We start from the raw sequence: 12,881 nt of genomic DNA, 5'->3' as shown, positions 1-12,881 counted from the left end.
CCCGGTGCCACAGGGGAACAACACAGGCCGAGAGGAAATGCTCCCAGTGCAGGAGGGACAAAGAATCCCTATGTTGCCTGCTGGTCAAAGCCAACACGGATTTAGCCATCCCAAAGCCAACCAAAGGACGGCCCTGCAAACACAGGCCGCAGAAAAAGTGTTACAGAAAGAGCGGGTGTGCTAAGAGAGCTGACCACAACCATGGGGCCTAGCTCACTGTAACTCCAATTGTCACTGTCTAAACGCTGCAAAAGACCGACAACCAGTTACAAACGATGTCTTGTGAAGCTTCATGGTAACAGTCAATGTGGTGATTTGGTTTTCCAGCACAGGCTGGGATAAAAAGAAAAGGGGAGGCACTGGACGTGCGCTTTATTTCCACCTCCCACCGGCACGGCCCCAGCCGCAGCATTTTTAATTTGTCTTCATGGAGCACATTAAACAAAATTCTCCATCAACAACTATGACAAAAAGATTCATGAGCAGCAGAAACACGATTCAGTTGAGAAAGATTGTGTTTTCTCCTAGCTGTGTGTTTAAACTAAACCTCATTATTTTGTTATTTTTAATATGTGCCGTATTTATTATAATTTAAGTGACGAGATTTAACACGCTGTACAAAAACAGTGGGAAAGACAAAGAGAACAGTTTGCCCGTTTTGCTAGCTCAATGATACCTTTATAATGGCATAAGAAAAAACTTCCTTTTATAAACCCAATAGCATCTTATCTAAAATTCACCCTGGAGATTAAGATCTACTGTCAGACCAATTTTCCATGCTGCTTAGGAGCTGAGAGAGGAACAGTGGAGGAAGGGAAGAGGTAGAAACACACACGTTTATTGCTTTAAAAAAAATGATTTGAAAAACTAGCAAAAGGAGAAGCAAAGCAATATGTATAAATAAAACATTGCGTAAAAATGTATATAATAATTTGCTGCATGGAGGTTCCACAAATCAGCTAGTTTGCCCCATGGAACAGCTAATATTTTTGATAAATTGTTACAACTTTTTTCATAGTTTAAAGCCTGAATGATATAACTTAGCTGACTTGCTGCTGCAGCATTTACTTGCTTACTACCATGCAAACACGTCCTATTACCCTTAAGAAGAGTCCCAAATCTGCTTCCAAACCAAGCTGCCGTGCAATGGCCAAGGGCCCTGCTCTAATTCCCCATGTGACATTTCTACCGTGCCTGATAAGTTTCGAGCAGGGCTCAACTGCTGAGTTGTGATAATCAGGGAAGAGTCACTGCATGCTTAAATATAAAGTGCAGGGTGACAGCACAGCACAGATGAACGCCCAGAAACAAATATGGGGTTTATTTCACAAGCGTGCACTTATCATAAACCTAGCAATAGAATGCCCATTTTAATAAACAATTATCTCACTAACAGATGGATTTCTTAAGAGAACAGTAGATGTTTTGCTCACCTCAAGCAGGACATTTTACAGAAGGGTTATCAGCCTCATTCCTCCGTGCTTTTGTGCTTAGAAGTATTTATTTCCTTCTGAAATAAGATTCTTTCTGAGAAAATAAGCATGGGGTTTGGAGGCTTTTTTAATAACAATTGGATTCTCTAGCGAAGTACATTTATCACAGGTGGGAAAAGCTGTTTTTTGAAATTTCTGTCATTGCTTCATAGATGTAATGCCCTCCAGCTTACTGTGGCACAACCCCCCTGAAGATGGGAAGACACACTGCCATGGGCTTCATCCCTCCACACGCTGGGCATGCTGAGCTCTGCAGCATCCCTGGCCAGCCCGCACAGCGTGGAGGGAGTCAGGCCCTTTCTGCATTTCCACTCGTCTCATTTAGCTAACAAAGTGAAAACAAGCTGTAACTCCCTGAGGGCTGATGCCATTGTGGCTGTTGGAAGCAGATGGAAAATTAAATTTTTGTCAGCCTCAAGAAAGCCACGCAGCACACAAATCTCTTTACCTGTGCCACTAACGCTACTCTACAGGAAATATCTTCAAGTACGGGAACAGGTGTGGAGCTCCCATTGCTGAGGAATCAAAACATGGAAATATCCTTTCCTTATTTTGAAAAGCCTTCACTATAACTATGGCACACACCCCTTAAAAAGACAATTCCTTTACTTTGCTTATAGTGTGGTATTTTCTACATTGCTTTCAGAGAGAAAAACAAAAAACAAACAAGACAAGAAGTCGTTTAATTATTTTTTATTGTCAGTATCACTTCTATGCATTCAAATACTACATCAAAATTACCTTGTGTAAAAAAATAAAGACATCTCTATTAGTTCTGGATTTTATTTACATAAAAATTACAACTTCCAGACAATTTTGCATTGACAGTTTCCCTTTAGCTTTTTATTTGTTCCTACCATGTTTATTGCACAGAGATACTTAGAAACCACCACACGCATTGCTCTCCCAGAATGAAGCTCCATACAGTGAAAAGGGGATTTGCTACAAAACTTGTATCCTAGTCAAGCTTTCTTTGGCAACAGCAGAACTTTTAATAAGAACTTGGCTGCGTTTATCTCAAGATGTCTAAAAATAAGCCTGTCTTCAAAAAGAAAGCCTTTCACAAAAATAATGCATCATAAACTTACAACAAAAGTGAATTTGTGTAAATCTTAGAAGCATGTTGGTAGCTCAGCCAGCAGTGGTGGTGATCGCCGCGTGTGCAAGCGGGGCACCCATGGTGGCCGCGCTGCAGCTGGTTCAGCACGGCTGTGCCGCTGGTGCACGACTGGCGCCTCCGCATCCCACATTTGCATTTCGTCCGTGAGCTCGTATTAAGGAGCTCATTCGCTGTTGTTGCTGGAGATACAAAACTGCTGCAGTTTTGAAGGCCTGAATTCTCCTTTCTCATGGAAGAAAATTTCCTGTTGTCCCCCTCCCCCCTTTTTTTGTATACAACATGCCAATAGCTAGAGATGAAAATTCTGCAGAGATGTGAACTCCTCCAGTGTCGCCAAGTGCTGCACTATATTTACAAAGGAACTGCACTCAGCTTGTACTGTGTGCAAAAATACCATGCATATAATTATGAGGCTGAATTTAATGACATTGAAACAAATCTCCATTCTGATGAATGCATAATTACTGTTATTAAAATATTTATGAAATAATAAATTTATTAGAAAACCTTCTTCATATGAGCTTGCAGAATATTACTCTACACAAGTCTAAAATTGCAGCAGAGAAAACAAATTTGCAAGGCACTGAACCCAAGCATTCCCATCCCAGATGATGTAGGCATGAAAGTTTCCTGAGGTTCCTCTTCAGAGCTTGATGATCCTGAATGGAGACAATTGGAAATTTATTATTTGCTTCATTTGCAAATCTGTCAGCTCTTTAAACAAAGGCTATTGTGGAAGCATAGCTCTTGTGGAGTTTTTGTTTAGTTGTTTTGTTGGTGGTGGTTTAAGCACAAGCAGTCTAGACTGGAAATGCGTTACTGAAATGACACTGAGCTGAAAAGAGCCACCAGTACTCATCCAGACCATTGGACATTTAGGCTAAATCTAAAGCCTGAATGAGACAGAGGTAGAGTTTCCCAGGTCCCAGCTGAGTATATGTTAATCTCGTGGATAAATCTCTCATTAAAGTGGTCGAAGTCTGCTTTTTGCTACCTAACTCCAAGCAGAAGAGCAAGCAGAAATCTTGCTTTAGGAAGGGACCTCATACCCCTCAAGCCTCATACCCTGCTGTGAAAGTACAGTCAAAACAAAGCCAGGAAACTTTTCAAAGATAAAATCTGCCTATTAAGAAAAAAAAAATTAAAAAATCCATGGAGGCTGTAGAATTGTCCTCACTACGTGTTTGTAGAATGTGAGCCAGGTACCCGCTAGGACAGGCTGATCCACCCCCACCAGTGGGGCCCCGTGACTTGGGGACACCGCCAGCACGGGAACCGGTGGCAGGAGGCGAGGGGACAGCCCCTGCCCCAGGAAAACAGGAGGGGGCACAGGAGGGGCCGCAGCAGGGGGCGAGGGGACAGCAGCTGCCCCAAGGGGACAGCCGAGCACCCATGGCTCCCACCTTACTTCTGCAGGGCCCACATGAGCTCCTATAGCTAAATGCACGTGTGGACGTGGTGCAGCTCTTACCCAGTGCAAAGGGGCTGACACCTCTCCATGCACACAGCGGGCAAAATCCAGTCGGAAAGGTGTGAGCACTACAGACTACCAAATTCTCATAGTCCAGATTTAGTACGGAATTCCATCCCCACCCCACTTCAATTTCTGGGGCTTTACATAATTCCCTAATATCCCTGATGCACCAGTTTTTAGTGAATGGCTTTGATACTATGGACTGGTCTCTGCTGGTTTTTGTTTTAGGAGGTCTCCTGGACCAGGATAAAGGGAAGCTTGAAGCTGCCCAAGGGGATCGGATGGATCCCTGCCCAGCTGCCACCCCACCGACATCAGCCAGTGCTGGGTGGACTCCTCAAAGAAAGCACTGGAAATTTGTGCTAAGATAAGTACGTGTCTCCATCCTCTGCAATCTTCAGATTTATAGTCCCATTTATTTATTGGCACTCTTCTAAGAAAGGTTAGGATTAGGGCCTTCATGTAAGATAGTAATAAACGGCTGCTATAAAAATCACACGCGGGGATGTGTAGTCACTTTTACACCATCGCTTCTCTACCTGAAATTCGGTTTATGAACAAAGGGGATGACTTTTCCAGCTAACCCTGGAAAGCCTCTGTAACAGCACTACAATCAACTTCTTTGTGCTCCCAGTGACAAGCGGTGCTTAAAGCTGGAGCCTCCTCGCCTTCAGCCCCGCAGCACGGAGAGCGGAGCTGCAGGGCTGGCAGTGCTCTGCACGCTGACCATGGGCATCCCGGGCAGCTCCGCGTGGCTAAGCCCTGCCATCGGGGACACAAGTGTGAAACCTCTTACGAAGGAAGTGGAGACGCGGGTTTGTACCAAGCCATCCGAGGAGAACCTGGATCACAGTCATTTTTCAGCACATATCTACAGCTTAAGGCTTTGGCTTTGTCAGCAGTTGTTATACCCACAAGCAAAAAGGCAAAAGCAGTTGTAAAACAGTAAAAGCAAGATCTAAGGGCGTATCTACAGCATGCAGTGGAGCAAAGGGACCACACCAAAGCCAGGTCCAGATTATCTTGCTTTTGAACTGTAAGCAAGAAAGCAGCTCCAGCAAGGCTGGGGAAAGACCTGAGGCTTCTGCTGGTGGGAGGAGAGGGATTGCTGCTCCTGCAGATAATCCTCATTCCAGGTCACCATCCCACCCGCACCAGCTGCACACAAACCAACCCCTCAGGGCTTCCCCCCTTTCCATCACGGGTTCTGCTCATCCTCCCACCACTGTCCTGCAGGAACAGCCAGGCCTGAGCACAACCTGATGCGTTGCTGAACGTCTTGGAGGTGGCTCTGTGTTACTGGAACGCATCTTTCTCCATTAAATCACCCATCCATGATTCTTCTGAACCTCACACCATAATAACGTGAGACAGGCAGAACCAGAAAGCTGAGCAGCCAGGTGACACGGCTGTCTGCACGCTGACAGCAGCAGTCAGTGGAAGCCCAGGCGCGCTCCATCCCACCCTCGCCTACCGTGACCTGGCACGAGTGCTGCCTCTCCCCTTCCCACCCCGGCATCATTCCTGAGCAAGATATTGAAAGATGGGTCACTTGTGTTTACAGAATATCAAAAAAATACACAGATATATATCTATAAGTATATAAAATGACATATCAATACATATATAAATGGATATATGAACACCTACATACACAAGCATGTTCACATACATTAAAGCAGAGCCATCATCAAAACGGACAGAAGTCTTACAGCATTTAACACTACTCTAGCTGTCCTCCCCACCTCCCCAGGTCAGGCTATCCTTTGCACAAAAAGGGAGCTATTTGATGTGCCCTGCATGTGAGAAGACGGAGCCTGTGCCGCGCGGGCGCTCAGAGGCAGGTCTCCCACGCCTGCTTCCTCCTCCCACTCAGACCAGAGGCCAGGTAGTCTGAGCGCTGCACATCTCCACACAAGCAGAAAGGCAATCTCTAATTAGGAGCACTTCACGGGGGTTTGGGAACGCTTGCCAGGTTCATTTAAAAACACTCCAAAGTGCAGCACTGGCCTGCATTACCACGTCAGCTGAAGAATAAGAGGATATATGCCCTGCAACACTCGCATCCATTCAGCATGCTAATGCCTCTCCCGAACATCCCAAATGACACAGCAAAAGCATCACTTATCTCAATACGAACCAAATGACATTAGAGGGAAGTTGGGCAATGCTGCTGGAGCTGGAGTTGGTCTGGAGGTGTAAGCGCAGCTGCCGGGTGGTGCTGCTGGAAGCGCCCGACCCAGCAGAGCAGTGCCCATCGCCATCACCCTGCTGCCAGCTGTGCTCAGGGTGCAATGCCCTGCACCCCGACACGGGGTTTGGGTGTGCGCCGCACCTCTAAATGGTTTTGTCACCCGAGGCAGTGCCGTGGGAGCTCCACCAGCCCGAGTGACAGTGGCCTGGGCCACGGCAGGGCTACCACGCTTTAGTGGCCCACAACGGGACCACGCTTTGCTCTCAGCTCTGCTGGTGGTGAATCAGAACAGCTCTGCTGCCCTTAGCAGAAGGGGTTTTAGGACCTTGAGAATCATCGGTAACAAGGCAGGCTTTGAGAAATACTGGTTTTTCTTCAGAATTCTCTCTGCCTGGATGCCCACTCCACCACACTAATGACCTGACTATATTGGATACCATGCTCTCAAACAGCCTTAATTACGTGCTTCAGATCTTCCAATATTATGATAAAATTCATCACAGTCCTATGTCTGGGACAGTCATCATTGTCACTCATTGAGATTAATTTGAATATCACTATAAATAGAAGTAACAACATCTGATATTATGATGCACAGTACTGTGTTGGAGGGTTTTAATGCCTCCAAGCAAAACTCATTTAATAGAATAAAATACAGAATATAGTACGTGTAGTTTTACAGTATTAGTGTTATGAGATTCAAAACCAGATCAATATTCCTTTCATAAAAATTAATGCCTTGAGATGATCCCTCCATTTGTCATCCCAAAGAGGTCACCTCTTCTCATTTCAGGAGCGAGCTGGGAATTGCACAGCGTACTTGCTGCTACACGCTTTCGCCACCCGGGCGGACGCGTTCCAGCACCCCCCGTGCTGCGCCCCGCAGCACCCCCAGTTATCTGCCACCCCCCTGCTCACACCCACTCCTCCTGCTGGCTCTGCGTGGGCGAGCTCTGCTCTCCTGGCAGCGGCCGGCTTCTTCCAAATGTCTCCTTGAAGCCCTTTCTACCTGAAGGCTACAGAGAGGCACTTGAAACTGGATTAAGAGCTGAGATTACTGCTAATATTGAACTTTGTCTTGTCAAGAACACGGATTTTACCATGTTTCCCCTCTCCCCCCAGAAAGATATATATATATATATATATATATTCACAGCACCTCCAACATACCACTAGAAGCTCCTCATGGAAACACACGAGTTCTTGGCACAAGAATTTTCCTTTCCTTTGGAATATAATTAGCACCTAGAGAAAAATATTGCTAAAGCATCTTGGGTTTCTTCCCAAAGGCCAGGGATGAGCCGAGAGCCCCCACGGGAGGTAACCGCCGTGAATTACGCTGGGCACTGGAATCGTCTCCGTAAGGGCAGCAGGAGGGGCTCCACGGGAACCTCTGGCTTTGCAAATGCTCACTTTTGGGCCTACATCACATATTCCAGTGGGAAGTTTGAACAAACGAGAGGGAGAAAACCATTAGTTTGCAAATACGTCTGCTGTGGTGTGGAGGACTTTATAGGATCTGGTCGGAGGAGCAGATTAAAAACAACCCCTTCAACCATCCCTGAAATGACAGCAGCACACGTTCTCTGGAGTGATCCTCACACAGCCCTCATTATCATCCCCTCAACCGCACAGCAAATCCACCAGGAACAGGAACTGATGACTGCCAGAGCCAAATTTAATTCCCTCACGCCAGCAGCTGAGAGAGAGCCACGATCTCCGTCGATACGGGCGGCAGCAGCAGCTCAAACGCTGTAGCGCAGCCAGCCACAGCCTGTTGATGCAGCGTTTTGGCAAAGAGGAGATCCCAACTTAGATATTCTTGGAAAATGCACACCCTCTTCTACAAAAGAAAAAAAAAGAAGCATCCAGCTCAGAGCTGCACTTCTATTCCTTTCCAAATAACCACATTTCTGCTGGCCTCATCGTGTCTCCAGCAGAAGGCAGGCACTGCAACCTCCATCTCTCATTCAGTGCTAAGGTACCCGCAGAAGGAGATACAGGCAAAAGCACCCAAGGGATAGAAGGGAGTTTCAATTTACACTTCCAATCTAGTTGTACGCCTTTATCCCACTCTGTTTTCTAAACAGTTCCCTGAAGGGGCTTGGCAATGCACCCTCGCAGGCCACAAGAACCATCACTGATACAAGGAAAAGGTTTTCAGACAGGAAGAGCTACTGCTGATTGACTATTTAACATTACATCCACCGAGGACAGAAACCTGAAGCAGTAATTAGTTCATTATTGAAGGCTGTAATGAGAACGGAGTCCAAAAATGAGTTTTCCAGTAGAAAAACAGAAATGAGTGTGCTGATATTCCCCATATTGCATGGTTTTACTCATGGAAGATATGAAACAGATTAAGCATTTGGCTTTTTTTTTCCAGCACAGTTATTGAATTTCATGGATTTAAATTTGTACAGAAAATTATGACACTGAAGCAGCAACATTTTTTACAATGCAAAACTAGCAGCCTAAAAACCATACTGCCTTGAAATCCCTCTTGCATTTGGAAACAGCTTTCTAAATTGTTTCTGCTTTATTTTTAGAACAAATATTTAATTTACAATCTGCATACTATTTAGCAGCACACTAATAGAATTGTATTTTGAAAAAGTCGCCGTACTTGACACACTTGAATATTTATGCACTTCCACCTCCCCGCTCCAGCGCACGCCGTGCTGTTACTCCTGTTGCATTAATGCTGCCCCCTGGGAGGGAGGCGCAGGACCCTCGTGCTCGGCAGCACGCCTCCACCACGCCGTCCTCTGCCCGAAGTTTGCAGCCTAACAACCATTTCCCAGCAATGCTCTGCAGCGTCCCAGAAAAATCCATGAAAATGCATCGCCTTCCACGCAGGAAAGGAAATGCAGCCTCCCGCACAGAGCTCACGCATTTTACGGCGGCGTGGCACACGTGCTGGGGTTCCCAGCCCAAAGGCAGAGCACCCGGCCCCCTGCCCAGGGCTATGGGTGGGCAGCATCACTGCCCCCCTGCCGGGGCACGGCTCCCACTCTGCTTCTGAAGAGGAGGAAATTAAATAACTGCGAGGTGCAAAAAGAAAGCACCCAGCCGGAGGCACCCCCAACTCCCTCCCTCCTGCAGGGAGCTCTCACCAAACCGCACAGCTGCCTTCAGGCATGAGCCCAGCGCCCGGCTGCGCCCCGGGCCCCCTCGGTGAGGGTCTGGCTCGCAGGACCTTGGTGCCAGCTGGGATGTGCTGAGCATCCCAAGTAACCCAATTAAGGCCCACACCAAGTTTGTGGCAATACGAGACACTGAATTCAGGCTCAAACTCTTCCTCCTTCCGCTAAACCCTGTGCTTGCACAGGGCAGCTGTTCGTAGCTTTCATCGGCGGTAATTTTGGAAAAGAAATCCTCACGTACATGGCCTTAGGAGATGTCCTGTTCTCCCCAGCAGCTCTGTGCCCACGGCAAACAGCTCGGCACATCCCCGTGCCTCAGAGGCAGAGCACTCTGACAAGTGCCCGCATCTCAGCATCCCCGGCAGCTTCGCCCCGGCACGAGGAGCACGGCAGGCACGCGGGCATCGCCGGGGCCAGCATCCCCCTGCTGCGGCAGCTGCTCAGCACCCTTCCAGCTCCCACAGCGCCAGGCAAAACCCCCCTGCCCCAGCGGCTTTTACTGAAGGCACAATTCAGGGATACGTGGAGAGAGAGACGGAGGCAGGGGGAGGGACTTGTGGGCTTGTCCCTCTGCGATGAAAGGACAGCTAATGCAGATTCTTTGCATCATTTTTTATCAAAGGAAAGCTTCCACAGAACTTCAAGCAGTAACGGCACGGATTAATTCAGATCGGAGGACCTCAGCACGGCTTTCCCCTGCTGATACACCTGTTGGCGTTAGCTGCGGATGCCCCCAAAGCTCTGTGCTCTGTCAGGAGCAGGCAGGTGAGCGGCACGGCTGGTCACGGTACCCCAGTGTGCAGAGAGCAGGGCGAGCACCCCCCTGGGGACAGAGCCCACGAGCACTGGTGGCCGGCTGAGGAACACCCCGTGCTCTGCGTGGCTTATACACCTTTCTTCTCCCTGACTTTAAGGTAGAGTACCAAGTAATTCAACTCCCTTCCAAAACACTGTCAGAGAAATGTAAACACTAGTGAGTAAGATTTCTTTGCAGAGGCCTCCACAGATGGGAAGAGTATTCATCTAGGAGACGTCAGGGGAGCGGCAGTTTGTGCATGAAAACACACGTCCAGGAGCCGTTCCCCCACCCCTCAGCGCACTGCCACGGCCAGGAAACCTGCAGAGACCCTCGGGGAACACGCTGGTGGCAAAAGCTAACGCATCTTGGAAAGCATTTAGGTTAGCAAGTGTGCTGCCGATTTTCTTTCTAGTAGCTTACAGCTTCTTACTCCCCATACAACGTCACGTAGTTGCTTAATAGGCACAGTCCTCCTCTTACCTCAGAATATTTCCTTCCTTCTTATTTCTCTCTGGCTGGGACACGTTCTGAACTGGGTTTTGAAGGAGGGCAGGACAAGAGGGAACAGCTTTATGGCATGGAAAATGTGCTTAAAGGAGGCAGAACCAATCTGCAAAATATATATTCAGTAAATCTCTCCCAGGATGTACCAGTTCCTGCTTTCTGGGTGATTTGGATAAAAAGCAATTTGGAACAGATGCTTAGTCACAATATGTTAAAATGTTTGGATAGACATAAATACCACTACCCGCACAAACTGCCCGAACGCCTTGCTGTCTGCAAGCCCCATTACGTAAGTTCGGCGGCACCAAAGGTTTCGCAGGTGCTGTGGCTTTGTGGGGAAGGCTCCGAGGGTTTCCCCCCGGGGCGAGACCTCCGCGCGGTGCCCACCGTTCGCCGTTGCAGGCGTTCCGACGTGCCGGAGCTGCCTGGGCAGAGCAGCGCCCGGCGGAGCGGAGCCTGGGCACAGCCCGGGCACAGCCCGGGCACCGCTCGCACCCTGCGGGCTCCGGAAGGCGAGGGCCGGCGGCTCGGAGCCCCGGGGCGCTGCGAGCCGCGTCTCCACCTGGGGGGGGAGCGAGGGAAACCGAAGCGGGTCCGTCAGGAGCGCTCGGGAGGGCGGGCAGGACGCGGGGATGCGGCGTGCCGGGGGCTTCCACCGGACCCCCGCGGGTTTCCAGCTGGGAAAAGCGGGGCAGCGCTGCCCCCGCCGCCGAAGGGAGAGATGAAAAACACCCCCCCCGCACACGCAACCCACCGCCTCCGCACGCCAAGGCGCAGGATAGGAAGCGAGCAACCCCCCGGCGCGCGGTGCAGCTGGGGGAGGCTCTGCCGCTGCCACCGCGCCCGCTGCCGGCGGCTCCCCGGGGCACGGCGAGCTGCGAGCTCCGAGGGGCAGCGGGGACCGGGGGGAGCCGCAGCGCCTCCGCCTCGCCCCCGGCCGGGGACCCGCGCCCCCCGCCCGCCCCCAGCCGGACCCGGGGCGGCCGCGCTGCCCTCCCCGTCCGGCGGCGGTGGCCCCGGCCCCGCACGGCCGCGGGGCAGAGCGCCCTGCCCGGCCCCGAGGGGCGAGGGGGCGCCTGGCGGTGCCCGGCACAGCCCCGTGTCCGCCGGGGGCAGCCCCCCCCGGACCCCCGGACCCCCGACGGGGGCGGCTGCGGCGCCCCCCGCCCGCTCCGTGCCCCCGCCGCCGAGCCGTATTCCTCTCCAATGCAAACCCAGCTCAGTCATCGCCTTGTTTTTTTGTTTTTTTCCTCCCTCCTCTTCCTTCACGGTTTGCTTCTTGCAAATGGGGCGATAAATCCAGAGAGTGCCACGCACCGCCGGGAAGGGAGCGTGCCGAAACGGGGAGGGAAGGCTGGGAGGGAGGCGAGGAGAGGCGCCCCGCTCCGCTCCGCTCCGCTCCGGGGGGAGCCGAGGGAAGCACCAGCAGGGGCCCGAGCGCAGCCCCGAGCCCGGCGGGCAGAGCCCCGCGGCCCGGCCCGGCAGCAGCCCTACCTGGAAGAGCCGGAGGATGTTGGCCACCATAATGGAGACGGAGCTCCCCGACGCCCCGATCACCCCGACGACTTTCTCCGGCTTGACGAAGACGGGCGGCTCCCCGTTGGTGCACCGCACGTCGGAGGTGTCCTTCTGGATGAGCGCCTGCACGAAGGTGAGGGACTGCTCCAGCGCGTAGGTGTCTCGGGAGCAGGTGTCCAGGATGCGAGCGCCCAGCGTGACGTTGGGCAGCAGGTCCGGGTCGCTGTTGATCTGGTCCAGGGCGTAGAGCATCGCTTCCAGCCTGTGGATGCCGTTCTCCTTCTTGATGTCCCCGCAGGGCACGCCCGGGGGGCCCTTGGCGTGGACGGGGAAGAGGCCGCCCAGGGTGATGTCCCCCTCCAGGCGGATGGAGTGCGGCGCGTACATCTCCTGCCCGCGGGCCGCCTCGGAGAGCAGCAACTCCAGCAGGCAGCAGGGCAACTTCAGCAGAGTCAGGAGCCGCAGGAGCCTGCCCAGGCGGACCATGGTGCCGGCGCCGCCGCCGCCGCCCGGGCGATGCCCCCCGCTCCCCTGCGCCTTCATCCGGCCCGGGGCGGCGGCGCGGGGTGCCCGGGGCTGGGGCCGGGGCCGGGCCGCTCCCCCCCTGCCTCCGCCGCGCCCGGCGGCCGCTCG

The 12,881-nt window shown here is 51.5% G+C and overlaps 1 protein-coding gene across 16 annotated transcripts in view; it reads right to left on the bottom strand.

Moving 5' to 3' along the window:
• Positions 1–12,881, bottom strand: part of GRM7 (glutamate metabotropic receptor 7) — a 270,139-nt gene extending 257,258 nt beyond the window's left edge. For 13 of the 16 annotated variants that reach the window (XR_014571461.1, XM_083795480.1, XM_083795486.1 and 10 more), the window contains exon 1: positions 12,225–12,880. Coding sequence is in view for 13 of the 16 variants with exons in the window: in XM_083795480.1 (XP_083651606.1) it covers positions 12,225–12,791 (567 nt within the window). In the remaining 3 variants the exon portion in view is untranslated. Of the gene's footprint in view, positions 1–12,224 lie in introns of all 16 variants that reach the window. The other 3 variants (XR_014571462.1, XR_014571463.1, XM_083795477.1) reach the window with 2 other exon arrangements.

This window comes from Anser anser (assembly GCF_964211835.1).
Source record: "Anser anser genome assembly, chromosome: 12".
Classification (NCBI taxonomy): Eukaryota; Metazoa; Chordata; class Aves; order Anseriformes; family Anatidae; genus Anser; species Anser anser.
Note: the sequence above shows the minus strand (reverse complement) of the source record. Positions and strands in the feature narration are given on the sequence as shown.